Genomic DNA, 27,593 nt, shown 5'->3' on the forward strand with positions numbered 1-27,593 from the left:
TGGTTCGCAACCTCTTCTTCTACTCTGTTTACTGGCGGATTACAGCCATGCGAAGCCTATAGCGTTTCTGACGAAACTACGCTGTAGCCGAGTTTATTCTGTCCAAACCAGTTGATGGAAACGGGCCAAATTCGCATTACTTTTTTTGCGACATTTCAAAAGTTTGCCTAAAATTCATTTGACAACTGAATGGAAACACGGCTAGTGAATGTTTGCGACCAACATTTAATCGATTTATCACGTTTAGGCTCTTTCGGCATATTGCAGCAAAAGATCTTTACAAGAGTCTTTATTTTGACATTTACTGGTAAAATTCTCCAGTAGCGAATGTCTAGAACAATTTTTTCCACTCTGAATGACCTTAAAATAATCAGTGCTTGTTTCATCCTGAGAGATGGAGGCTTTCAGTAGAAGATCTACAAACATCTGTGAGGTAGTTTCTGTTTGGTCTCCACCATGTTACCATCAGAACAATGAGCCATTGTGAAGAGTTGAGCTGTGAAACCCTGTTTAACATTAGGCCTGCTGCTAACATCATACCAAAGCAGTGCTCTGTGGTTTGTTGCTTTGAATGTCATTCGAACGTCATTCTTCAAATGTCTCCTGAACATGTTCAAAAATGTTTTGGAGTACACTAAATGAGACTAGCTAGGACGGCCATTTTGTGCAGTGAAACGGTTGCTTTCTCAATGTGTTAAAGGGCTACATTAAGTAAATATGCACCACTTGCTGTTTCATTGAGCTTGAAGCATTACCATTAGCTGAGCCTGAGCGTGTCCCTCTGTGCTGAGGCTCATCACAGCTGCGGTCTGATGAGGAGACAACCTGAGTTTGTTTTCATGCTGCTTCTTGCTGAGTTCAGGACATCCTGCCTGTTTTATATTTAGCATAGCGTTACGATACAACCACTTAGAGAATGTATGAAGTGGACTAGCTGCTAACTTTATTTTGCACGCCTGCAAAATGATTCACCTACCGTACAAGATTGTCACTGATACATGTCAATGTTTTGTCCTGTGTCACCATGAGCGCAGTGCCACATTCAGTTAGAAACGGACGGTAGAAAGCTTCGAGTGTGCTTATTATGCTGACGACACACTTTAAAAAACGATCCGCAGCATTGATAACAGTATGTCGTACCAAGAGACTGTTTACCGACTGTCGCCACTCTTTGCATGAGATCTACTGTTTGTACGACTCGCACCTCTGACTGTAAAATGACTAAAAACAACACTACTGTAATTACAACGAAAACACAGTGAATATACACCTCTGACTGAAAAACGTCTGTGATTTTTTTGTAAATAACTCACACCGCTACTAGAGGGGATACTCACGGATCAGATCTGTGGAGTCCGGAGCTGACTTTAACAGGAAGCAGCTGGAGCCTTTCTTATCATCACATCTTTAATTCTGCAGTGTAGATGTGAACATTTACATCCAGTGTTTTGTTTGTTAGTGGATGAAGTCAAGCTGCATGATGCTGTTAAAACATCATGGACTTCACTCAATATTTGGCTGTTTGAGTCGACCGTTCTGAATGGATGAAATGTCTTTTTTAAACAAGTTTTACATCTCATTTTTGCTGTTTTGGACACAATTCCCATCAGTCACAATTGGATTTGATTCAACAACGTCACTTCCGTAAACAGTAGGCAAATGTTGAAGAGCTTCTTCCTGGTTCGTACTGGACTTAAAGCAGTTTTGCAGGTCAACAGACCAATAAAAAGGTCTAAATTAGTCAATGCATTCATTATTGTCTATGGGAATTATGGCCAAAACAACAAAAGGAAAAAGAGTGCAAGTTGAAAATACTTATAAGGCTGGCAGTACACCAACTGCTACTCAACATGGTGCTGTGCAAATGCTTGTATATTCATTTAATGAAGTGCAGAGTTTCAATAATTAAACATATTGCCAGGCTGTTGAATTATGGCTCTCCATTGTGTTCGCCAACAGGCCTTTTTGGCTAAAAGAGCACGTCAAATTGAATCTTGTTTGGAGTATCATGTTTATCGAACTGCTGCTCCTCATGTTGCGCAAACTGAAAAATATATATATGTCAATTTGGTTTCAGTTGATTTAAACTAGAAAATATTAAACTGTAACTTGTAAAGAGATTTCCAGAAAACCAAAAAAATGTACTCCAGTTCTGTTGATTACAAATTCCTGATGTGTAGAAGTGCAATATGTAGATGTGATGGTAAACAGTAGTACTGCTCAGTGGTCAAACTAAAAATTAGCCCCTGAAAAATCAACATTTTGAAGGTTTTTATTAATAGCAAAAATTAAATTTCCATCACATCAATAATTCTGCGACTTTGAAGCCTTTATGTCCTGAGACTTTCCTCAAAAATAGATGAATGCGGCTTGAGAAAAAACTGTTAAAACTGTCACGTACCACAAACTTTTTTCAGTCTGCCACAAAACATTTATACCTCATGAATCACACACTAGAATTATATACATGTAAAAAAAAAAAAAAATTTATAACGCTCCTCCAACACATCCATTTTATTGCATATTTGATATGTTAGTGCTGATCATTGTGGAATAACAGGGTGATATTGTACAGATAACATGTCTGTAGAGAGAACAAAACTGCATTGTGTCTTTAGAGGTGACCACTCGTCTCCATGTTAGTTTTGTTTAGACTGTAGGCTTTCCCACATTCACCAGTTTGTTAAGCAGATCAGTATGAACCTTGTGTGTCACTAGTTGATTCTCAAAGGAACATTCAGATACTTTATGAAATCCTATTCAGTCCGAAATTAGTTGTTTTCCCAACCTGGTCTCACAGGAAGGCGAATAAATATCACGACATTACACGGACATTCCGCGTGTCATGCGTACGCATTTTAGCCTTTTCGCATGTCATTTGTACGCCACTTTTGGCTTGTCAATTGTTCGCTACGCAAACATCCGCAGTTAGGTTAAGGCAAATAAAACACTAACTTAGGTTCAGGCAAGAAAACCACATAGATAGGGTAAGGAAAAGCGTCATGGTTTGGCCCAATCGTCACGGGACAATCGTCATGGGACAATCGTCATGGGACAACGGTCTCGAACACAGGTCTCCTGGTTATAAGTTTGTTAGACCCTTCCACCTCCTCACCTGCCCATCGTAAATGGTCTTTTTTGCTTTTTTTACTACGTCACTAACTCTTACCATAGCATTCACACGGGGATGCATTTACATTGCAGTCAGTACAGGATACATGACGTACAAATGACAAACGGAAATCAAGAAAGGCGTACTTATTGCACGCTAAATGCTTTGCACATTATCGTGGCATTTATACGTCTTTTGGTGCGAACGGGAGAAGATGAAGATGAGGAACATCTCAGTTTGTCCAGTACAGAGATAGGTCCGGGGTGTGTTTAGCCTAGCTTAGCACAAAGACTGGAAGCAGGGGGAAACTCCTAGCTTAGCTACTACATTTGAAAGTATCTTGTTAGCTATAGTCATCAGTCCATCCCGTAGTCAGCTGGGTTTAGCAGAGTTAGCACTATGAGTTCAGGACTTTAGAGAAGCTGTGTTCAGTCACTGCTCCCAGCGGTGGTTAGCTCCAATGCTAACTGCTGCTAAAACCACAATGACTTCCAGTCTTTGTGCTAAGCTAAGCTAAACACATCCCAGACCTATCTGTGTACTGGCTGAAACTGTGTTCAGTGCAGTTCTCTGAGGACAACAAAGTATTTTATAAAATGTCTGAATGTTTCTTCAACGTTTTTGCAATAACAGCAGAGTTTCTGTTGTCCAGGTAAAGAGGACTGAAGAGCTCACAGTGTTAGTTCAGTGTGATGATCCGTGAGTGTCTTTCACTTGTATAATACATGTAAGCTTTTTTTCTATCACTATATGACTGTACAGTACTGCTTGTATAATTTACAGGTAAAGCATGTATTTTAAACTTTTTGTAAATCCAAATGATAACTGTGTACATATATACAGAAATGTAGAAAGTAATTAGGTTTGCAGTTCATCTCTAATAGCATGATAATTAGCTGGGTTTAGTATGTATGTACAGGCTGTATGTTAAATCTTTATGAAGGGAAACACTTGAAAATCACCTGATATCAGACTGCGTGCTGTCTAAGGATAAACTCTGCAATGCATTTTTTTGTGCCTTTTATATCAATGTATGTAATCTAGACAATCTTGAAAAGCTTGTGTACAACCAAAATGACATTAAAATGGTTTTGGGGGCAAATACCTCAGTTCCTGCAGTCTTTCTTACTTGGAGAGGAACCGTTAGCGAAACCACGTGCTACACACTTGCAAAACTATCTTTTCGACAGATATAGATCACGTAAACAGGATGACATCAAATTGACTTTATGAACGCCTGACTATGAAAAATTTTAAAACGACAGAGTGATTTGATAAACTGAGTTCCATCCATCCATCTGCAACCGCTTATCCCGTTAGGGGTCGCGGGGGGGCTGGAGCCGATCCCAGCCGACATTGGGCGAAGGCAGGGTACACCCTGGACAGGTCGCCAGTCCATCGCAGGGCTGACACATAGAGACAGACAACCATTCACGCTCACACTCACACCTACGGGCAATTTAGAGTCCACAATTAACCTAACCTAAACTGAGTTTCATTATTTAAATCATCTACCCCACCACAGTCAGTTTTAATCGTTTAATGATACATTACCTGATTTTGTCACAGTGCTCCCAAATACCACAATTTCCTCTTAGCTCAATGTTAATGCCCAAAAGAAAATCCCACATTTCTGATGGGAAGGAGAAACTCACGTACCTTTAAACAAACAGGTTTTTGGAACACCGACTTTTTCAAGAAGGTGGTTGAAGGATAGAAAGAGGGAGGCTGTGTTCGCACGGTCGAACAAGTCCACAACCGGTCATGTCAATCAGAATGCACGGCTGCATGTTAACGGGAATATTTGTGGAATATTCCTTTTCATTTGCCATATAAAAAGTTTAGAAGGTATATTGTCTTTTTCGCAATAAGGGCAAAAACTAAAATTTTTGAATTTCACCCCTCATATGGTTTCCTTGGTCATACATGTCTGTAGTATATAAGCTGCTAATGAGGCTAGTCCTTGTGTTAATTGTGACTGTGATATGTCCAAGCTTTAACACTAAACTTCTTCCAAGAGGTTTTTGTTCCGTGCTGTCTTGTTCTGAGTACATTCAGTTGTAATAAAGACTTATGTATTTTTTTCAGGTGTTGTCGCCCACGGAGCAGAGCAACCCGTCACCGCCGTCTCCAGACTATCGGACAAAGGGCCAGAGCGACGAGAAGGAGCATTTCCACATCCTTCCTCAGCTCCAGGCCAAGAGGGCCGACTTCCTCACCGTCATGCTCACCGGTACCTTGCCTCAGCGCCGGAGCTTTGCCACGCCAGACGAAGAAGTCCAAGAACCCCCAGGGCCTAAGGATGACGACGTCACAAAGAGTGAGTCCAACAGCGAGGCTAGTCAGAAGAGCACTGAACGTAGCCAGGACGCTGCACCTTCAACACTCATGGCCGAGGACCAGAGGGGCCAAAGAGAGCACGCCTCAGCTGCTGATGCAGACCCTGACCTGGAGGACGCCTCCAAAACCCTCGTCCTCTTCTCACCTGGAGACACTCGTAAGTCTCCCTGTGGTGGTGAACATGTTCTAGAGGGAGAGTTGGCCACACCATTTGCTCTCAGTTCTCGTACCGACCGCCTCCTGGTCGGGGAGGCGATTCAGTCTGAACCCTCAGATACCGGCCGTTTGTCCCCTGCTCTCAGGTCAGACCTGAGGCCTTCCACTTCCATCGCTCCTGCATCACCGCCCTTCACCAAAGTTGAGCGCACTTTCATCCATATTGCCGAGACATCACACCTCAATGTCATGTCTTCCAACGGTCACTCTGCCAAGGAGAGTGACCGGGAAGTCTTGGCCATCATGAAGGCATCAGCTGTAGAGGATAACAACCGTGAGCAGGTGGGAGCACCAGTGACAGAAGAGTCTCCAGAGGATACTGTGCCAGATCAAACTACACCAGTTGACAAACACCTCAAAACTGAGAATGGTCCATCAACTGTCTTGGCCCAGTCTTTGGAGCCTGTCCCAGAAGCCATGTCACCAGTTCATGAACATACAGATCTGTCACAGGAGCCCAAGAAACAGCCATTATCCAGTGAAGAAGTTGCCAAGCTTCAGACGACCGGATCAGAACCACCGGCTACCACAAAACCCAGGATCCGAAGCCGAATCCCAGTACTCATCTCTGAAGAGGACTCAGGCTCAGAGCAGTCCTCCTCCCTCTCAGCTCGGGCTCGGCTCCAGCAGCGGGCCCGGCAGCTGGACCTGGCCCGCATGCTGGTCCAGAAGCAACAGGGTCGCTGGATGAGGAGGAGGATGCTGTCGGGGACGTCATCGTCCTTGTCCTCTGGGGACGATGAGCGTCGGAGGGCTTCTGAAACTCTGTCCACCACCGGCTCAGAGGAGGACACACATACCTCGGACGAGTCCAAGAGGAGCACCCGTCTCAAACCGACTGAAGAGCAAGGCTCCAAGGAATGCAGAAGCAGGATCCCCAGGCCTGTCACCCCCATAAAGAGGCCGTCAGTGGGGCTTGCTGCTGCCGCTCCTTCTCCTCTCTCCTTGCCAGACTCCAGCACTCCCAAAGGAGCATCATCCTTCACTAACGGGTATGATTCTGTTTCTCCCTTTTAGTGTATACAAGTTTTGATTTTGAAGTAGCAATAATTTTTAGGGCTGTCCTCGACCACACCAATTCTTAGTCAACTAACACTCATACAATTTTGTCAACTAATCGATTAGTTGATCTTCAGCCTGAAAAAGCATAAAAAAATGACTGGGTGCTTTCACACCTATAAGAATCATTGTGTTTTCGTTACCTTAGAATGAGCCCTTTATATCTACATAGAGAGTGGGTCTCTTCACAGAGTTCGTCATGTTTCTACAGTAGCCTAGAACGGACAAACCAAACTCTGTTAACTTTTCCTGCTTGGGCCGGAGTCGATAACATTATTCACTCCCATCGGCGCCGCTCTCTCTCTCTTGCTTCACCACTCACTTCCCACCTAGACACACACTCTACGCACTCTACTCTTACAACACCTGGCTCTAGAAAGGGCCATTCGCGTTTTCACTTCGGAGAAGTTATAATCTGCCACTTCGCCGCTAGATACCGCCAGATCCTACACACTGATCCTTTAATGCAGTGGTTCCCAAAGTGAGGTCAGAGGACCCCCCAGGGGGCCTTTATGGAGTTCAAGGGGGTCCCCAGCAAAAAGGAGAATCATTTATTTTCATTATAATTCCTTCCATAAGTAACACAATGACAGAATATATGATTATTTTGGTGATGGGTTTCATACACTTTCTGTAATAAAACATCTCAAAGCAAAAATCTTATCAGATGGGGGTTTGTGGTCAAATTTAGGAGTCCTTGACATGAAAAAGTTGGGAACCACTGCTTTAATGAACTGACAAAGTACACAGAGTCACATGCATGCAGAGCAATTTTGACAGCTTTTGACCTATTAATCAGGGAAAAAACCCACGCTGACGTGCTTATAACACCACAAACGAACCGCACCAGAGTCCACTTGGAAGCGGACCGAAACCCACCTTTTCAGGCGGTCTTGGTTCGGTTGTTTGGTCCGCATCAGGGTTCGATAGCTTTCATATTTCTCTCACCGACGGGCGCCGCCACCGCCGATTCAACATGCTGAATCTTCCGAAAAACCTTTGACACAGGCAGACTAGAGCCGACGTTGGGGGACACACAGAAAAAACTAGGCCGACAGACGTTCACTGATGGCCCCAAACTGTCCGACGGCCGAACATCGGCTTGGTGTGTCAGGACCTTAAGTCCAAAACAACCAATTAGTTGACTAATCGTCTAAGAGGGGGCAGCCCTAATATTTTTGTAGAACACTTTCAATATACTCTTCTATTCACAGGAATCAGAAAATTGGACTAAGCACTCTCAGCACTCAACGGAAGTCCAAACCTGTCTCAGCCAGGTCCTCCTCTTCATGTCCCCGTCCATCTGCTGGCCCGTCCGGCAGCCCTCGAATGCCCCTGCGAGTCCTGTTTGGAACCCGACGCAGCCTTAGCTCCACCCACTGCAGGACTGACAGCCCCTCCCCTCAGAGAGTATGTCCGTCCAGGCAGCCCCTCTCGGTTCGAGCCCCAACTGTCCCCATGCTACCGCCCAGGACTACAACAACCATGCGGCGCAGCGCCTCGCAGGAAGCCACCGCCCAGACCTCCTCTGGCACCGCGCCTGCCAGGACCAGGCCGAAACCAGCCGGTGCGGCTAAGGGAAAACCGAATGCCAAGGAGAAGGTGGTGCCCGCTAGATAATACAAAGAGACTCATAGCTGAGACATGTTTGTGTATAATCAGTCTTCGGACAAGCTACGCCTCAAAGGTTCTCACCTGATTCCATATTAGACTGTGATGTTACAATCACCTCCTTCAATTCATTTAATGTACACGGACCTCTTATTTTTTCCAAGGACAGCTTACTGAAATATCTTCATGGGCTTCCAGTAATTTCGACAGACTGTCTTACAGGAGCGTTGCTGCCATGGTGCTATGGATACATCTGCTGCTCCCTGGTAAAACCCTGATTTAACTGGTTTCTGGAGCTGAGAATCATGGCCTCCAATAAGTCCAGTGTCAGAAACTCTCACCTTAAACAGTACTCCCAGCTTGTCCACAGCTATACTACTCTTCTATTGACAGTACCCTGCTTGGTTCACATTGCATGGTGAAGTATATCACAAATACATTGAATCTGTAGAAGGAAAACAACATGTACAAAAATCTGTACCTTTAAATTATTTGATATAGTTCTCCCGTCCTATTGGGATAAACGGGCAAAAAAAGAGACCAAATTGGACTGGTTTGAATGCCCGTATAATGTTAATATAATAATAAATAGATTCCTAACTATATCCTGTACTTATTATGGTCTTGGATAAAGAGAAGAGTTGGATGTGAACACAAAATAAATTGCTCGGCCGCTCGCCTCCTCATGGTGTGACAATGGGCATGCTTTAATCATTCTATTTTCTGGGTGTTTTTATTTTCTTTATGCTCTGAATTGTATATAATAGAATCATTTCCCATAAAGACATCTTTATTTTTTATCTTGCCAAGCAAAGTGTAAAGTCTTTAACCTTCTGTTCCAATGTGTTGGCACTATGCCCGTTTTTTACGCATGAGAAAAACAGGGTTAACCATGAGAGGAAGTTATACCTGCTTGGATTGCTGCTGACAGTGCAAAGGTTTGCTGGTTGTTGGAGCCCATGTTGTGTTTGTAAGGGGATCGATGGGCACTGAGCTGTGAAGTAAAGTCTTGGTCATGTGGATGGGCGTCTTGTCATTCTTTTCTCACTGGTTTCCAGTAAACCCAGGGACCCGACCTCGTCTGGGTCCAGACTTTCCACCATGCCTTGGGTCCAGATCAGGTGTATTTTAACTTGCCACTGGTGTCAAGTGGTCTGTATAAACACTAGGGCTGTCAATCGATTAAAATATTTAATTGCGATTAATCGCATGATTGTCCATAGTTAATCACGAATTAATTAACATTTATTAACATTGACAGATTTAGTTACTTTGCAAAATATAAATCAGCAAATAAATTGTGTTATATTGTTATAGATTAAGCTACCCAGCAGTATATAAAGTAGCTGACATTAGCTCCACCTTTTAACCAGCTGCAACATTAGTAACGCCTATACATTAATGCATCAATAACTATCATCCAGTATTTTCTTTTTCTGAAATTAACCATTTTGCATAATGAGTACTTTCACTTTTGGTAAAGTAGGCCTATATTTAGATGCTAATACTTGTGTACTTTTACTCAAGTAAGATTTTAAAAGCAGGACTTACTTCTAACAGAGTATTTATATACTGCAAGTCTCTATGGTAATGATCTCATATTAACAGCCTTAATTCCAGTTCCACCAGAGATTTTATAAAGTCACTATAGTGTAACTGTTGTTTGCCAGGCACACGGCCACATTATCAGACCTGTGTAGTGATTAATATTATACCAATATTTCAGAGTCTGTTCACTACCAGTGACTGCAAACTTAATTGTAATATTAGTCTATAGAAATAAAATTAATTATAATATAAGAAGAAAAAGAAGAACTATTATTATTATTATTATGATTATGATTTTATTATTATTATCATTATTATAATTACTACTATTATTATCATTATTTTATTATTATTATTATAATTACTACTATTATTATTATTATTACTATTATTATTATTATAATTACTATTATTATTATCATTATTATTATTATAATTACTACTATTATTATTATTATTATTACTACTATTATTATCATTATAATTACTATTATTATTATTTTATTATAATTACTACTATTATTATTATTATTACTTATATTATTATTAATATTATTGTTTTTATTATTATTATTATAATAACTACTATTATTATTATTATTATTGTTATTATGATTATTATTGTTATTATTAATATTATTGTTTTTATTATTATTATAATAACTACTATTATTATTATTATTATTATTATTATTGTTATTTTTATTATTATTATTATTATTATTATTATTATTATTATTATTATTATTATTATAATGTAGTTGTATGTAGTTCCTCCAGACGTCCACCAGGTGTCGTTGATGACGCCCCGGAAACCAAAGAGAAGTACCGGAGATGACGCAGTGTTACCAGGATGGCGGTGCAGGTGGAGTTGGTTTGTTTGGAGAGTTTTCCAGCACACCTGAGTCCTCTGGATGTTCTGATATTAAAATCTCACCTGGACTCAGTTTTCCAGAATGACAGCGACCCACCGACCGTCCTCTTCACCCCGCAGCGGCCTCAGAGCTCCGACAGCCCGGGCATCTTACTGCGAGTTCACCCGACCAGCGAGGAGGAGACAGCGGGCTGCGGAGGAGGAGGAAGAAACTCCCCCAGAGCCGAGTCCGATAATCGGGTCCGGGTGTTTACCAGCCGCCTCTTCCTGCGACACCACGGGCTGCAGAGGCCCGGCAGCAGCAGCAGCATCACGGGGACCGTCCGGGCTCTGGAGCCGCTCCCCCTGGACAGAGTGGTGCTGGGAGCCCGCAGCAGGCAGAGCCTCCGCTGGGCCGGAGCGGAGCAGTTCACCGGCGGGCTGCTGGAGCTCTGCCGCCCGGGACAGTGGCTGCTGGCCCGGCAGGGAGACCCGCTGCTGCTGCCCAGACACCCGCTGCTGGGAGACGACCCGGGACAGGTGAGACCCCTTCAGACCGAACACTCTAAACACTTTATTCATTTGATTGGTACTTGGTAAATGTTAATATATATATATATATATATTTATATATATATATTTATATATATATATATATATATATATATATATATATATATATATATATATATATATATATATTTATATATATATATATATATATATTTATATATATATATATTTATATATATATAAATATATATATATATATATATATATATATATATATATATATATTTATATATATATATATATTTATATATATATATATTTATATATATATATATATTTATATATATATATTTATATATATATATATTTATATATATATATTTATATATATATTTATATATATATATATATATTTTTTTTAATATATATTTATTTATATATATATATATGCAGTTTTATAACTTTCCTTAAAGTTCTGTAAATGTACACATTTTATATATTATACTGGGTGACACACATGTAACAGCATCAAAATAAAAAGTATAAAAACTGTTATTGTAATTTTATCAACACTTTATCAAATTTCAGATAAAATCAGACACCTGTTGTTAATAAGAAATTACATAACTTGGAGTTTGTTCTAAAACATGGTTTGATATCTTTAAAAATACATACAGTATATATTTTGTAACATGCAGTTAATCCTGAGAACAGAACAGCTGATTCGATTAAGTGTTTTGTGTTGCTGTTTCTTCGGGTGTCTTCAGGTTCAGCAGCAGTTGTTGGAGCTGCTGGTGTTGGAGTGCAGTCCTGTAACGCAGGGACGGATCACCGCCGACACCTCTCTGGTCCTGACAGACTGCTGGGACTCAGTGGACCCCCCCAGCGCCCCCCCACCCTGCAGACCACTCAGACTGTGTGTGTCAGACTTTGCTCATTACGCCGACGGCCTCGGAGGGGGGAGATCCCTTCTTGACAACAGGAAGCTGCTGGGCTCGGGGTTCTCAGGCGTCCTGCAGGCGCTGGAATGCAGGGTGGATGTCCGGGTGGTGGACACTCAGCGATGGCTCGGGGTCAAAGGTCAGCAGGGAGCTGCTGTGGACCTGGACAGCTGTGTGTTTGTGAGCAAACAGCTGCTCCTCAGGCTGGGGCTGTTTAACCAGGAGTGGGTGAAGCTGTCGAGGCCGGGCGCATCCTCCAGACCTCCTGCAGGTCACACCGATGTCAGGGGGGGCGTCTGCAGACAGCGGCTGGTCTCTGTGGTGGTGGTGGATTTGGCACAGAGTCCAGACCTGCAGAACCACGATGAAGTTGGTTTCATATCAGCAACTCTGTGGTTCAACATGACTGAAGGAGACATGATCCCTGTGAACAGCTGCACAATGAGGATGAAGGTACTTCAACACAACACACAAACAGTCACTGAACACACAGGTGATACCCAACCTGGAGGTGGGGACCCCTGCAAGGGTCGTGAGGTGAATTTAAGGGTGTCACAAAATGATTACCAGAGTAGGAAGTACAGTAAGGGAAAAAAAAAAAATGTTCTACACATTTGTCTTTATTTTATTTTCTCTAATCCGTCACAAGTACAGATGAGCCGATCCAACTTTTTTAGTCCCAATCCCGTCACCTGAGCTTTGGGTATCGGCCGATACCGAGTACCAATCCGATACCAGTGTTTACATTTTAAGCTGTATGCCTCACTGTGTGTGCCTCACTCTCAACATCAGGCTTGACTTAAACATTGTTTTCTTAAATTTGTAAAACTGCAATAAACACAATTTTTAATTTTATTTATACAATTGAATTTTATTTATTATTAAAATAATAAATCGTACACCAGTAACTTGGTAAAAAAAAATTAAAAATGAACAAGAATACAATCCAAGTGTAAACCTTTTTAATGCAGCAACAAATTGGTAATAATTTAAACAGGAATTTAAATTACAATATTTAATGTATATAGTATGTAAACATGGAATTGTATTAAATAGATCGGCCCCACTGTCACCAATCCAGCTATTTCAGTCAGTATCGGCCCGATATCCGATCCGGTATCAGTATCGGTGCATCCGTTGTCACAAGCAAATAAACGTCAGGTCAAAAACATTGAAGGTAGAAGGACTATAACATTTATATCACATGATAAATGTAGTAAATGTTTCTATCCTCAGCTTTATTTCCATCAGTACAACAACAGAGTCACTTTCTCTGGTTAACAACAACTAGTTCTCCTTCACAAGTTCATCTCAATCTTTCCTCTTTTCTGTTTTTCCTAATTAATGTTAAGGTACTATCAAGGACAATATTTCCTTTCACATTGAAAGCCAAGGCCAGAAGACTTTTAATTTGAAAAATCTGCAGGAAGTGTTCAGAATAACTAGTGAATAATAATTAGTTGTTTCCTTGCTGACCCGTTGTGTCCGATCATCCTGATCTCTTGTTGTTTTGTCTCAGAGGTGGAGAGCGTCTCCTCCTGCGCCCGGCGGTCGTCACTCTGACAGTTTCTGTCGCTCAGCTTCTCCAGCGTTCGCCAGCGAGCTTCACATCCAGCCGGTCGTGTCTCCGCTGTACAACAACCTCAGCTGCTATGACAACCTGCTGTCTGAACACTTCAGTATGCCCAGGTCAGCCTGAGTCCCCTGCTGTGTCCCAGTTCCATACTGCATACTAACAGCATGTAGTATTATTTAATATTTAGTATTAAGTTGTTATTGAAAAGAAGAAGAAAAACATTAATATAACAGCTGATTCATAAGTTTTATTAGTGTGTATGCATACTGGCAGACTCCCACCAATTTGTCCTCTCTCTGTCTCTATGCAGACTGGTTTCACAGGGAGACATCCTGACAGTTCCAGCTGAAAACCATCCAGACCTGCTGGAGAACAATTCAGAGGGAATACACAGGTACCACACATCCGTCCACAAATACAGTATTATGTCCACATGTTCATAGGGCTGGGCGATGATGCCTAAATCTTCTATCCCGATAGATGCCCTGATATACAGTATATCACAATATCTAATAGTCTATATGAAATAACATGATAAACCCAATTTTTCTATATACCTGTGTGAATTAAAGCTGAAGTAGGTGAGATTGGAGCAAATATGATTAAAAAAAGTTATTTTTATAAAACGGTCGCTATGTCCTGACAGTAGTACATGAAACAGGTAACCTGAAAAAAATCATGTGCCTCTGTTTCCTCTGGTGCTCCTAACGGCATCTGCAAGATTTCACATACCGGAGGAAAACAAGCAGTAAGAGCTGATCTGAGGTCTGCTGTCCAGCTGCCGTCTATGAAAGCCGGCTGTCAATCACTCGCGAACTCCGACCAAATGGTCAAACTAGGCAGCGCTGATCAAATATGAATCAATATTATGTTACCCTAATGCCTATTTCTCTCCTCAATTTCAAAAATTGTTGTCCCCATTAGTCACTTGTGAAAATAGGGTCCAGTTTGAAAACTATAAATGTTACCCTCTAAACTTTAATATGAACATTATAAAACACATAAATTGTTATCTGAAGTACACTAGATGAGTCATATCTGTAATCAGTAAACATTAATTATTTTAATTTAAAATAACTGTTGCGTTGACCTGCTCAGTGATTCTGTGTGACCTTTGACCTCCGTCAGGTGTCCAGTGCTGTACTTCAGAGTGCAGAAGGTGTGTCCATCTGCAAAGAGAGAAGAAGAAGAAGAAGGAGGAGGAGGAGCTCACCTGGCTGACAGACTGCACACCTCACTCTACATGGTGACCTTTGACCTCTGACCTGTTTCAGTGTGTATCAGAGTGTGTATCTCTGACAGCTGACTCCCTGGATGTGTGTGTGTGTGTGTGTGTGTGTGTCTTCAGCGAGCATCCACCAGCAGCCCCGTCCCCTGCATCTCTGTGGAGGGTTCGTCTATGTGGAGCAGTTTGTCTCCTCCGGGCCTCGTCAAGACCGTGGAGCTCCTCAGCAGCATCATCCTCCCTCACCTGCACCACAGGTAACTCACCTGTCTGTCAGCTGCTCTGACAGGAAGTGCCATAGAAAGAAGCATGCTGGGACGAGTGGTCATGTGATCAATGATGTCAGTGTTTTGTGTGGTTGTAGCAGCTCTCTGTCTGGCTGCACCGTCCTCCTTCACGGTCCTGCAGGAAGTGGTAAAATGACGGCGGTCAGCGCAGCGAGTCGCAGACTGAACCTCCACCTGCTGAAGGTACTGCGACGGCTTCTTCTTCTTCTCCTTCTTTTTTTTCAGCACTGTAATATTTTTCATCATATTTAATATTCTGAACTGTAACGACCACCATATAATTAACTGAAACCTTATTTTTAATGCTCTAATCTACAGTACAAAGAGTTTGTCTGAATTTCAGCCTCAGCAGCACCGTACTGTATGTGTCTGTAGCCTTAAGCGTCAAATACTGGTCTGGTGTCTTGTTTACTTTTTGTTTGCTAAGATATTTTTCATTATTTTTGGGGCATTTCAAGCCTTTATTGACAGGACAGTGGACAGTCTAGAGAGAGAGAGGGGGCAACATGCGGAAATGGCTGCAGGTCGGATTTGAACCCGGGCCGCCGCGGTTAGGACTCAGCCTTGTTATATGGGCACCCGCTCTACCAACTCAGCTATCGGGGCGCCCAGATATTTGTATTTTATTAGTGCTCTCAATCAATTTAGATATTTTAAGCGCGATTAATTGCATGATTGTCCATAGTTAATTGCGATTAATCGCACATTTTTTATCTGTTCAAAATGTACCTTAAAGGGAGATTTTTCAAGTATTTAATACTCTTATCAACATGAGAGTGGGCAAATATGCTGCTTTATATAAATGTATGTATATATTTATTATTGGAAATTAATTAACAACACAAAACAATTACAAATATTGTCCAGAAACCCTCACAGGTACTGCATTTAGCATAAAAAATATGCTCAAATCATAACATTTCAAACTGCAGCCCAACAGGCAACAACAGCTGTCAGTGTGTCAGTGTGCTGACTTGACTATGCCTAGCCCCAAACTGTATGTGATGTGTTTGGCAGCTGTTACACGTTGTCATAGTAACACTTTCTGTTGTCACCTGTGTGCAGGTGGACTGTGTGAGTGTGTGTGCTGACACTCCTGCAGCCTCGGAGGTGAAGCTGACCTCGGTGTTTCAGCGGGCTGACACCCTGCAGCCCTGCGTCCTGCTGCTCAGGAACCTGCAGCTCCTGCTCAGGTCTCGAGATGGCGCCGACGGGGACGGCAGGGTCCACGCCAAGCTCTGCCAGTTGCTCCACAGTGCCCCCACCAGGTCAATGACTGCCTCTAACCTTCATGCTGTAACACTGATCTGGCTGCAGGTGGAGACTGTAGAAACGTTTTAACACGTTCCTCACATCAATTTGGTAGCCGACAAATACACCATATGGTCAATTCAATTCAATTTATTTTTATATAACGTCAAATATTAACAGAAGTTATCTTGAGACGCTTTTCATATAGAGCAGGTCTAGACCGTATTCTATAAAGTAATATCTCTTTAAAAGGCTAATAATAATTTAGGGACCCAACAAGAGAACCCAACTAGAAAAACCTAAAGGAATCCATTGGTACCAATCATGCCATACTAGCTTGTTGCCAAGGAGGCTAAACAATGCTCCAAACTTAAGCTAACTTTTGGCAAGAAAAAACTGGCATGGCCATTTTCAAAGGGGTCCCTTGACCTCTGACCCTAATGAATGAAAATTGGTTCTATAGTTACCCACAAGTCTCCCCTTTACAGACATGTCCACTTTATGATAATCACACTTTTAACAAAATTAAAAGACTAAAAAAATGTTAGTTTAATCTTTTAATATTAGAGTTTCTACAAGAAGTAACAGGAGTACTGATGCTGTTTGAGGAGTGAAGTGGACTAAACGTCACCGTGTGATAATGTGGGCAAGTACAAGAGTGTATCTCTGTAAAAATGATAAGACACATAAAAGATAGAAGTCAAGCTAAAAACTGCAGATTGAAATGTGTTCCGCCTCAAAATAAAATGTCAGAAATTTCTGTGGGAGGATCCAGAGCCAATCAGAGCTGACCTAAACTGAGCGAGGTCTTGTTGTCCCACGATTATTGACAGGAAGTCATTTGACCCTGAACTCCGACCGGCTCATTAACTCCTCCTGAAGTTGATTAAAAGTTCATTGGTGGTTTTAATTGAAGTTAAATTGAGGCTGTGAATGAGTTTTTAATGAGGTCTCACTGCTGTTTGTGTGAAATGAAACCTGAATGAATCAAAGCTCAGAGGAAAGGTAACGTGGTTGTTGTCTTTGTGTTTCAGTGTGGTGGTGGTGGCGACAGTCTGCAGGCCTCGGGAGCTGTCTGCAGGTGTCATGGCAGCCTTTGTCCACCAATTGGCATTAGAGAATCCCACCGAGGAGCAACGACGCTCCATGCTGGTCAGCCTGAGCCGAGACCTTCACCTGGGGAGGGACGTCAACGTGGAGAGACTCTCCAAACTCACTGCGGTACGTCACCGTTAACAGTCGGGACACAGACCAGTTGGCATCAGAGTCTTTTTGCCATTAAAGGTGCTATTGATAACATCGATTACATTCAGCCAGTAGATGTTGCATTCTCCCTCTGCCAGTCCATTGCATTTACTTCACAACAAGTCGTTGCCAGGCACTTACTTTCACAATTATTAATTTAGGAAAAGCCATACTTTTTATTTGGTCCATCCATCCATCTTCAACCGCTTATCCGGGATCGGGTCGCGGGGGCAACAGCTCCAGCAGGGGACCCCAAACTTCCCTTTCCCGGGCCACATTAACCAGCTCTGACTGGGGGATCCCGAGGCGTTCCCAGGCCAGAGTAGAGATATAATCTCTCCATCTAGTCCTGGGTCTTCCCCGTGGTCTCCTCCCAGCTGGTCGTGCCTGGAACACCTCCCAAGGGAGGCGCCCAGGAGGCATCCGTGCTAGATGCCCGAACCACCTCAACTGGCTCCTTTCGACGCAAAGGAGCAAGGACTCTACTCCGAGTCCCTCACGGATGACTGAGCTTCTTACCCTATCTCTAAGGGAGACGCCAGCCACCCTCCTGAGGAAACCCATTTCGGCCGCTTGCACCCGCGACCTCGTTCTTTCGGTCATGACCCAACCCTCATGACCATAGGTGAGAGTAGGAACGAAGATTGAACGGTAGATCGAGAGCTTTGCCTTCCGGCTCAGCTCTCTTTTCGTCACAACGGTGCGGTAAAGCGAATGCAATACCGCCCCTGCTGCTCCGATTCTCCGACCAATCTCACGTTCCATCGTCCCCTCACTCGCGAACAAGACCCCGAGATACTTAAACTCCTTCACTTGGGGTAAGGACTCATTCCCTACCCGGAGTAGGCAAACCACCGGTTTCCTGCTGAGAACCATGGCCTCAGATTTAGAGGTGCTGATTCTCATCCCGACTGCGTCACACTCGGCTGCGAACCGATCCAGTGAGTGCTGGAGGTCGCAGACCGATGATGCCAACAGGACCACATCATCTGCAAAAAGCAGCGATGAGATCCTCAGCACACCGATCTGCAAACCCTCCTCCACCCGACTACGCCTCGATATCCTGTCCATGAATATCACGAACAGGATTGGTGACAAAGCGCAGCCCTGGCTTTTTATTTGGTACCTTTCTAAAAGCTCTGTAGATGTAATATTTGTTTTTTAAATAATCGTCTGCATAAAGATGCTATCAATCAGACCTTTAAATTCTGTGGATGAATCCTGAGGATTTTGTTGACGTTTCCTTTCAACATCACAGTACACACTTGGTATCTGTGAGTATTCAAGCACGTACTTGTGTGACGTGTATTCAGTAGTTGCCATGGTGCCCAATAAGTGTGTTGAAGTTAAACAGAGCTCAGTGGGACACAGTGGGTTAATGTGGACGCCCTGTGGCTCGATGGAGCTCAGATTTTTATTTAATTTCTGACTTCCTCTGACATGTGTTTTTAATGTAAGGGTACATATTCAGACCAAAATAAAAACCATTTTCTGGGTGAAACATCAGGCTTCTCTTCACAACAGAGAGATAAACATACACCATGAGCCGTGTGCAAAGGATATTTTAATTTAGTCTAAATGTGAAACCTTGACAGTCAGTGTGTTCATTAATGATTCCTTTTCCTCCTCAGGGGTTTGTGTTGGGGGACCTGAGTGCTCTGATGGTTGAGGCTGGTCGAGCTGCATGCAGGAGGCTGATTCACACCTGGTGAGACTAAAGATAAAGGGCCGTAGGCGAGCCTGTAGTTATAAAATAAAGTGTGGGTAAACTCTGCCTTACTTCCAGTTTCTCCAATATGAATATGTCCTGGTTGTCTTAGTCTACCTTCTGCATGGCATCTTTAACTGTAGGTTTTAGACACACGGGGTGATTGGTACATTTACAGACTGTAAAAATGTAATTATCAACTCATGTTATTAAGGGTAACTTTGGTATTTTTCAACCTGGATCCTATTTTCCCATGTTTTTGTGTCTAACTGACTAATGGGGACAACAAGTTCTTAAATTGGTCCGTTATTGAGGCTGTAATTAGCAACTGCAAAACGAGCTGCGACGGCAAGTGAGCAATGTGACGTTACGTCCACTAAAAGTGTTTGTTTTTGCCACTGACATGCTCAGATTGTTATTATAAGTGTCTGACAACATTATGGAAAGGACCCTACAGAGAAATATAACGTTTTTCTGACCTTTCTCTTGATCCGGTCTGTTTGTTATTGTGTCTGAGTCCCGCTCAAGGAGAAGTTTCCTTGATTTTCGGGCAACCTTCGAATTATAAGACCTCATCCACATTGTGGAAATCATCTAAATATTCAGCCATGACATTGAAATTCTTTTAGATATCACTAAGCTACGCTTTCTGTACTCCAACACAACAAACTCTGCCCAGCTGGCTCTCACGTTTCCACCATGGATGTATTCCACTATTCCACCGTCGTCTTAAGCAACTGGTGACCTCGCCAGATTTCACAACAAGACTTCTCCTTGAGCGAGACTCTTTCCATAATGTCAGACACTTATAATAACAATCTGGGTCTGTCATGGCAAAAACAAGCACTTTTAGTGGAAGTAAATGACGGAGCCAGCTTGCCCCAATAACACCATATTGCAGCCCGTGAGCGACTGCCATCTACAGCACTCTCCCTCAATACTGGACCAGTTTCAGAGATTGTTGTCACTATTAGTCAGTAAGACACAAAAACGTGGGAACAGTCTAGGTTGAAATATACCAACGTTACCCTTTAAGAATGTTATTTTAATGTGTAAAACAGGTAGTCAAACGGTGAGCGTCTTCCTGTTGTGTGTGTGCAGTGGTGGCCGGCAGGAGGAGGATCTGTGCTCCAGTGGAGTGACCATCCTGAACCAGGACTTCAGCTCTGCCCTGGAGACCCTGCAGGACGCCCAATCCACGGCCATCGGAGCCCCCAAGGTGAGGACACAACAAGCCTCTAAAACTGTTAACAGTTCGTGTGATTGAGTTTAAAGTTCTTCTGCCCTCTAGTGACCAAAACACCAATGACTGCATCATTCAAAACTGCTGAGATGTTTGTGTCCTCTGTAACTCTGACCCAGCTGCTGGTTGAACTCTGTGTGTGAACAGATCCCTGATGTGCGTTGGGAGGATGTTGGAGGTCTGCAGCAGGTGAAGAAAGAGATCCTGGACACAGTTCAGCTTCCTCTGCAGCGTCCGGAGCTCCTGTCTCTGGGTCTGAACCGGACCGGAGTCCTGCTGTACGGACCACCAGGAACGGGGAAAACTCTGCTGGCCAAAGCTGTGGCTACTGAGTGCTCCATGACCTTCCTCAGGTAGGACCACCTTCATCTTCTTTATTTAGGAACACATTTCAGGGTTTGAAATGTGTGGCGATCGGATCCCCTGAAAGACACATGACTGAGAGCTCCTTGAACCTGTTTGTGTGTTTCAGTGTTAAAGGTCCTGAGCTCATCAACATGTACGTGGGTCAGAGTGAAGAGAACATCAGAGAAGGTCTGTTTCACTTAAAGGATCATTCTGGTGTTTTTCAGCTTGTACTCACCGAGATAATATCTGAGATGAGTGAATGTGTGTTGTGTTCAGTGTTCAGCAGAGCGCGCTCAGCAGCTCCGTGTGTCGTCTTCTTTGATGAGCTGGACTCTCTGGCTCCCAGCAGGGGGCGCAGTGGAGACTCTGGAGGGGTGATGGACAGGTGAGTGTTTACCTGCGCTGAGGTGAACATTGTGTACCTTTTATATCCAGTATTCAGCATCTTTTAACACACCTTATTACCCAGTTTTGTTGAATACTCGATTCTGATGGTTCAATCACAGTGTTCTACGGTTTGTTATTTTTTTATAGCAGACTGTTGCTATGTAAAACAGACCGTTGCTATGGGCGCAGTTCTGATGTCGCACTCAGTTTTTGTGTCAAATTGATTTCTTAAGTACGTAGGCGTGTAATAAGCAGGATAATGTACAGCTAGCGGGTCATTGTTGTGAAACACATCCCTTCAGTGCGATGCAAGACCCCTCCGCTTCGCGAGCCGCATAACCATATCAGGGTTTATTTCACAACAATGACCGGCTTGCTGCACGCTATCCCTTACTTATCTTTTGTTGCTTTTTGTTCAGTTTAACTTAGTGTTATATTTGTATTTAATATTGTTTTATTTTGTCTTTTATTGTGAAACCCTCTGTGACAGCGGGATCAATAAAGTTTGACTGAATCTCTCCGTACAGAGTTGTGTCTCAGCTGCTGGCTGAGCTCGACGGTCTGCAGTCGTCTGTCGGGGTTTTTGTGATCGGAGCCACAAACCGTCCGGACCTGCTGGACCAATCACTGCTGAGGCCCGGCAGGTCAGAGGTCACACACACACACACCTGTATCACTGCTATCATGTGGACACAACACACATTATTTTGACTTAGGGCTGTCAATCGATTAAAATATTTAATCGCATGATTGTCCATAGTTAATCGCGATTAATCACACATTTTTTTATCCGTTCAAAATGTACCTTTAAAGGGAGATTTGGCAAGTATTTAATACTCTTATCAACATGGGAGTGGACAAATATGCTGCTTTATGCAAATATATGTATATATTTATGATTGGAAATCAATTAACACAAAACCATGATGAATATTGTCCAGAAACCCTCACAGGTACTGCATTTAGCATACAAAATATATACATACATGGTTGGTACCAATGGATTCCTCATGTTTTCCAGTTTCATATGATACCAGGATCTTCACTCTAGCTTTAAAACTGATCCCGCTACAACTTAAAAATCGCAAGTTGTGTTAAAGAGATTCGTGGCGTTAATTTTGACAGCCCTATTTTTTTTACTGTTTTAAAAAAAAAAATCCTTTCATATGTGTACAATATTTAAGGTGGCTCAGGAAGATTTAGTCTCTCCTGGAGTAAAAGTTGTGTTTAGATGAACCTCGGAATTAAACATGATGCTTCTCCCATTAATGACACAAGAGTCCCATTTACCGGGACACATCATTTGTCATATTAATCAGATTTTACTTTCAAAGTCTAATTATGAACACATATGACAGATAATGAAATGTTAACTCTCTTGTGGACGTTGTGTCTTCTTCAGGTTTGATAAACTGGTCTACGTTGGAATCAACGAGGACCGGGTCTCTCAGCTGCAGGTTCTCCAGGCCATCCTCAGAAAGTAAGAACAACTCCCCCTGTGGGAACAAAGTACATCTACAGTTAGTCTGGACCAGCATCAGAATAACAAAAACTTTAAGAAATCCTGACCGAGGCCTCGTTCGAAATCAAATACTAACATACTAACATACCGCATTCTAAATGAATGATTAAGTATGATTTTCCCAGCAGACTGCAAAAGGAGGATGTTTGAGTGTTTTTGTGTCCTAAATGTTCAGGTTCCAGGTGGACTCTGCTGTGGACCTGCAGCAAGTGGTGGATCGCTGCCCCGATCACATGACCGGCGCCGACCTGTACGCGCTCTGTTCAGACGCAATGACAGCCGCCATCAAAAGGAAGATCTCTCTCATCGACGATGGTAAGAAAACATCCAACTAAACTCCAGCGCTCAGACACTTCCTGTCGGGTTGATAGACATTCAGCTAAACCATTTCCAGTGCACTCGTTAATATATTTTACACCCAACAGTTCTTATATAAGTCCTGTTAAATCTGTTCGTCACTAACATTTTCCACACGTGTTCGATTATACCATCAGCTGATAGTTCAGTTCTGTTTCAGCATCAAAAAATTCACTTTGACCAAACTTAATTATTTTTAACTTTGTATTTCAAAGCATCTGATGATATTTGTAGGAATGTATTATTCACATGTTAACTGTCTCTCTCCCTGCCTTTCTCTCTCCCCATCTCTTCTCTCTCACCCTGCCCGTCTGTCTTTGACTTACCTGTATCTCTCTGTGTCTCTCAGGTCTGGACTCAGAGGTCTCTCCTGTCCTCGTCTCCGTTGAGGATTTCTCTTCAGCGTTAGAAAACTTCCAGCCGTCAGTTTCAGACGAGGAGCTGCTGAGATACAGAAACATTCAACAGAAACTCACTGCAAAGTAGGAACTGATGATGATGTTCACTCTCCAACAGGACATAAGGGCTCAGATGAAGGTGTAATTTAAAGTGCCAATCACATCTGAATAATCAGCATTGTAAAATATTGTAGATGATGTAAACAAAGTTAATTTATAAAATTGTGAAATGTAATTAATAAATACAGAAGTTAATTTATACTGATGAAACCAGACATGAGAGTTCTGTTTTTTTCTGATTAAACCATATAATGTCTATGGGTTAAACACTTGTGTGTGCGTGCCGTGCGCGGTGTAGTCCCCCGCCTCCTATCTCATTCACTGGCCAGGAGCTGCACATGTGGTTGCTCTGGCACGCGACACACTACTAAAATTAAACATGTTGAAGTGTTGAACTTAAAGTGTGTGAGACAGATAATCGGCAGGAGAAGAGCTAGCAATGTTAGCTGTTAGCAGCCAGTTGACAACACAGTCCTGCTTTGCTAAATAACGTGACTAACAGCTAACGGAGGTTCCATAGACAGTTTGTGGTTTATACACGTACATTTATACACAGAGTTTCGTCTGGTCTCTGTTCAAATATGTCTACTAACTTAGCGTCTTTGATCCAACGTCAGCGCCGACAGGAGGTGAATCTTACCGCTGATAGGCTTTCGCGATACAGCGTTATGCAAATTTCTCGCTCCAGTTGAAATATTTATTCACTCCAGTGAACACGCGAATGACGCAAATTTCACAGCACAAATTTGTATATAGATTCGCCTCTTTGCATCGACTTTGTATGTAATCTTTGTGTGAATGCGCCATTAGAGAGGATATTATGACCTATTTAACGTCCTAGCTCTGAGAAGCTTATTTTTTATCTAACTTCTTTTTTAATCAAAGCAAACTTTTAAATAAAGATACATTTATTTCCCAATAATTTTGAATTGTGTGTTTTTATGCAAATAACCACTATAGATGACAATAAAGTAAAAGGATAACATTTAGAATTTCGGTTTACACTGACTTGGGGACGGTTAAAATTATTTTTCAGGATGGTTCCGGGACGGTGGTGAAAAAAGTTATTTAGGAGCCTACCAGCAGAGTATACCAGCAAATAAAACAAAACAAAAAAAGATTGGTATCGGCCGATACGGCTCATCGACAATCAGCAAAATGATGATCGGGGTATCTCTACTTCACACACCACAAGCTCGTTAAGTATAACATGATTTCTGTGGCTTTTTATGCTTACTATTGTGACATAGGCCTACCAGCCCTACATTTACTATTATTACTGTAATCATAACCAGTTTAAAATATACTGACTCAATCATGCATGTGTATTTAATGTTGTAAACGACAGGTCACATAATCACACAGACATTTAAAAATAGATCAAATAAAAAGATACAATTTAAAAGGGACTGTGTAAGAAATTTTGCGCTTTTGGTGCTTCCATGTAGTCCGAGTCTGGTACAGTGTGCATGGGACACCGACCCGATTTATACGTGTAAGAAGTTACAAACAGTCCCTTTTTAAAAAGATAAAAAAATAGTCCAGGTGTAAAGAAGGATTAAAATGTTCAGGTTAAAGAAAAAGTCATGAAACTTTAAATAATGATGCTGATTTTTTATAATTTTTGTCAAAACAAAAACTGAAGTAGTCATTTTTTAAAAGTCATAAATGGTTCTACTAAATGCAACTGGGCAGAATATAAAGAAGCCTCTACGCGCTCCAATCAAAATACATTTTCAATATCAAACACAACTGTAAATGCTGCTTTCTACATTTCACTGCAGTCAAAACTATAATATGAAATTAGGACATTTCAGTGGACAATATCACAATCGGAAAATTTGATTTTTGAAATCCGTTTAGCAAAACATGAAATTTAAAAAAATTCAGCTATTTGGCAGATGTTGAGTTTTTGCTTCACAAAGTCATGACATGCCAGGATGCTAAGCTATACAGCTAGCCACTTTTATTTTTTTAATTTTCAAAACATCAGAATCACCTCAACAAATAAAGCAGTGCAGAATAGAGGAGCCACAAAAGCAGAAATAATCAGCAGTAGATGAAGATGCAACTATATTTCCCCCTTCTGTTCATTTTCGATATACAGCAAGTAGCCATGACCCAGAATGTCTCGTCTTGAGTTTAAATGTCACAATTTAAACTGAAAAACACAGTCGACAGTTAAACAACACAGATTTACTGAGAGCAGCATTGCTAAACAAGAAAACACCTGAAGGGTTTATGGTCATGCTGTTTTCCCGCTTTAGCCTGTCATAATATTAGCAGGCTCACTTTCACATTCGGCTGTAAAAAAACTTGTAAAATGGTAAGAAGTAATAATTTAGTAATACTAATACGATACACATCTGTGTGTAGTATAGTTTAGCCAGTAAGCCGTCTTCTAAAGCTATACAGAAAGGAACGGTTAGCATAGTTAGTTAGCTTTTGCCCGCACATTCCTCCCTGACAGATTCAACCCTCTTCCTCACATGCATCATTTTTACCACGTCATAATATTTGAAAATACATTTATTCATCATCACGAAAAAGTCCTAATTCATATCCCACACCTCTAAGTGCTCGCTACTTTTGGTTGCCTACAGGACTGTCAACTTTAAATTCATCATTTGAACGTGGGAAAAATATAATATTCTATCTGTAACAATCTGTCCAACTTTAAAACTAGATAAGTTATCTGTGCAGACTATCAGTGCTAAACGAATTTCAACACCAAACCATCTGGGAAGTAATATGCAAAAGCATTTTGGATTTTGCACCACAGATTGTAACATTTGGGATGTTTGCTGATGGTGCAATGCAACTACAGTAACGTTAGCTTGTGAGGCACCACAAATAATATGTTAATTCTACAGTGCAATTTAGTAATCTGTTCAAATTAATTGTAGTGAATTATATGTTTGTTCTCATTCTTTTAAACAGGATTAAAAAAAAAAAAAAAAAAAAAAAAAAAGGGACAGCACTGTTTAGCTTAGCATCAGCTAACAAGTGTTGTCTTTACTGAATAAACATTAGCACATTTTCACGTCAACTGTGGTGCGGGCAGTTAACTTAAACAGCTGTGAACCACATAGGCGACCGAAATACAACCGTGACATACAAACAAAGTCTCCAGATAACGTTCGCAAAACATTTCGTTGTCTGTGTTAGTTATGCCTAAACTAATTTAAATTCCAATATTGTATACATCTTACAATCACAGCATCAGTTTTAAATGTCATATTTCTCAGGTTTTGTTGTTATTGTGAGTGACACAATATAAAAAGAGATCAGTAGCATTAACTGTTAGCTAACCTGCTGATGCTTAGCTAGCTAGCCGGCTAGGTAGCCAGACTGGCCATGTCTAGAAGGTAACACGCAAATTGCACAACTCTGGCGAGATGGTTAAGGTTAGGCATTGACCTTGAATAGTTAAGGTTAGGCATTGACCTTGAATAGTTAAGGTTAGGCATTGACCTTGAATAGTTAAGGTTAGGCATTAACCTTGAATAGTTAAGGTTAGGCATTGACCTTGAATAGTTAAGGTTAGGCATTGACCTTGAGTAGTTAAGGATAGGCATTGACCTTGAATAGTTAAGGTTAGGCATTGACCTTGAACAGTTAAGGATAGGCATTGACCTTGAATAGTTAAGGTTAGGCATTGACCTTGAGTAGTTAAGGATAGGCATTGACCTTGAACAGTTAAGGATAGGCATTGACCTTGAACAGTTAAGGATAGGCATTGACCTTGAACAGTTAAGGTTAGGCATTGACCTTGAATAGTTAAGGTTAGGCA

General features: G+C 41.8%; 2 protein-coding genes across 6 annotated transcripts in view; both read left to right on the forward strand.

The window, feature by feature from the left end:
- ttbk1a (tau tubulin kinase 1a) overlaps positions 1–9,356 on the forward strand; it is a 57,311-nt gene extending 47,955 nt beyond the window's left edge. For all 3 annotated transcript variants that reach the window (XM_074629785.1, XM_074629786.1, XM_074629784.1), the window contains exons 15-16: positions 5,201–6,660; positions 7,942–9,356. In XM_074629785.1, coding sequence (XP_074485886.1) covers positions 5,201–6,660; positions 7,942–8,347 — 1,866 coding nt within the window. In that variant the 3' untranslated portion in view covers positions 8,348–9,356. The remainder of the gene's footprint in view (positions 1–5,200; positions 6,661–7,941) is intronic.
- Positions 9,357–10,684: 1,328 nt separating this feature from the next.
- pex6 (peroxisomal biogenesis factor 6) lies at positions 10,685–24,015 on the forward strand. 3 transcript variants are annotated; one of them, XM_074629772.1, is made up of 18 exons: positions 10,685–11,279; positions 12,020–12,646; positions 13,713–13,882; positions 14,080–14,163; positions 14,898–15,015; positions 15,118–15,251; positions 15,341–15,464; positions 16,347–16,549; positions 17,567–17,753; positions 19,409–19,485; positions 20,587–20,704; positions 20,876–21,081; positions 21,201–21,262; positions 21,353–21,461; positions 21,991–22,107; positions 22,866–22,943; positions 23,161–23,300; positions 23,692–24,015. In XM_074629772.1, exons 1-18 carry the CDS (start codon positions 10,740–10,742, stop codon positions 23,826–23,828), a joined length of 3,231 nt encoding a protein of 1,076 aa, XP_074485873.1. In that variant the 5' UTR covers positions 10,685–10,739; the 3' UTR covers positions 23,829–24,015. The 3 variants fall into 3 exon arrangements, with proteins under 3 accessions (XP_074485873.1, XP_074485874.1, XP_074485876.1); XM_074629773.1 differs by having other exon boundaries at positions 15,359–15,464; XM_074629775.1 differs by having other exon boundaries at positions 15,362–15,464.
- Positions 24,016–27,593: the final 3,578 nt, after the last annotated feature.

Source organism: Sebastes fasciatus, chromosome 3, assembly GCF_043250625.1.
Source record: "Sebastes fasciatus isolate fSebFas1 chromosome 3, fSebFas1.pri, whole genome shotgun sequence".
NCBI classification, from domain to species: Eukaryota; Metazoa; Chordata; class Actinopteri; order Perciformes; family Sebastidae; genus Sebastes; species Sebastes fasciatus.

Coding starts and splice junctions, on each gene's coding strand:
- pex6 (XM_074629772.1), top strand. CDS start 10,740: ATGGCGGTGCAGGTGGAGTTGGTTTGTTTGGAGAGTTTTCCAGCACAC. Junction 12,647..13,712: donor GCTGCACAATGAGGATGAAG/GTACTTCAACAC, acceptor GTTTTGTCTCAG/AGGTGGAGAGCGTCTCCTCC. Junction 15,465..16,346: donor TGAACCTCCACCTGCTGAAG/GTACTGCGACGG, acceptor ACCTGTGTGCAG/GTGGACTGTGTGAGTGTGTG.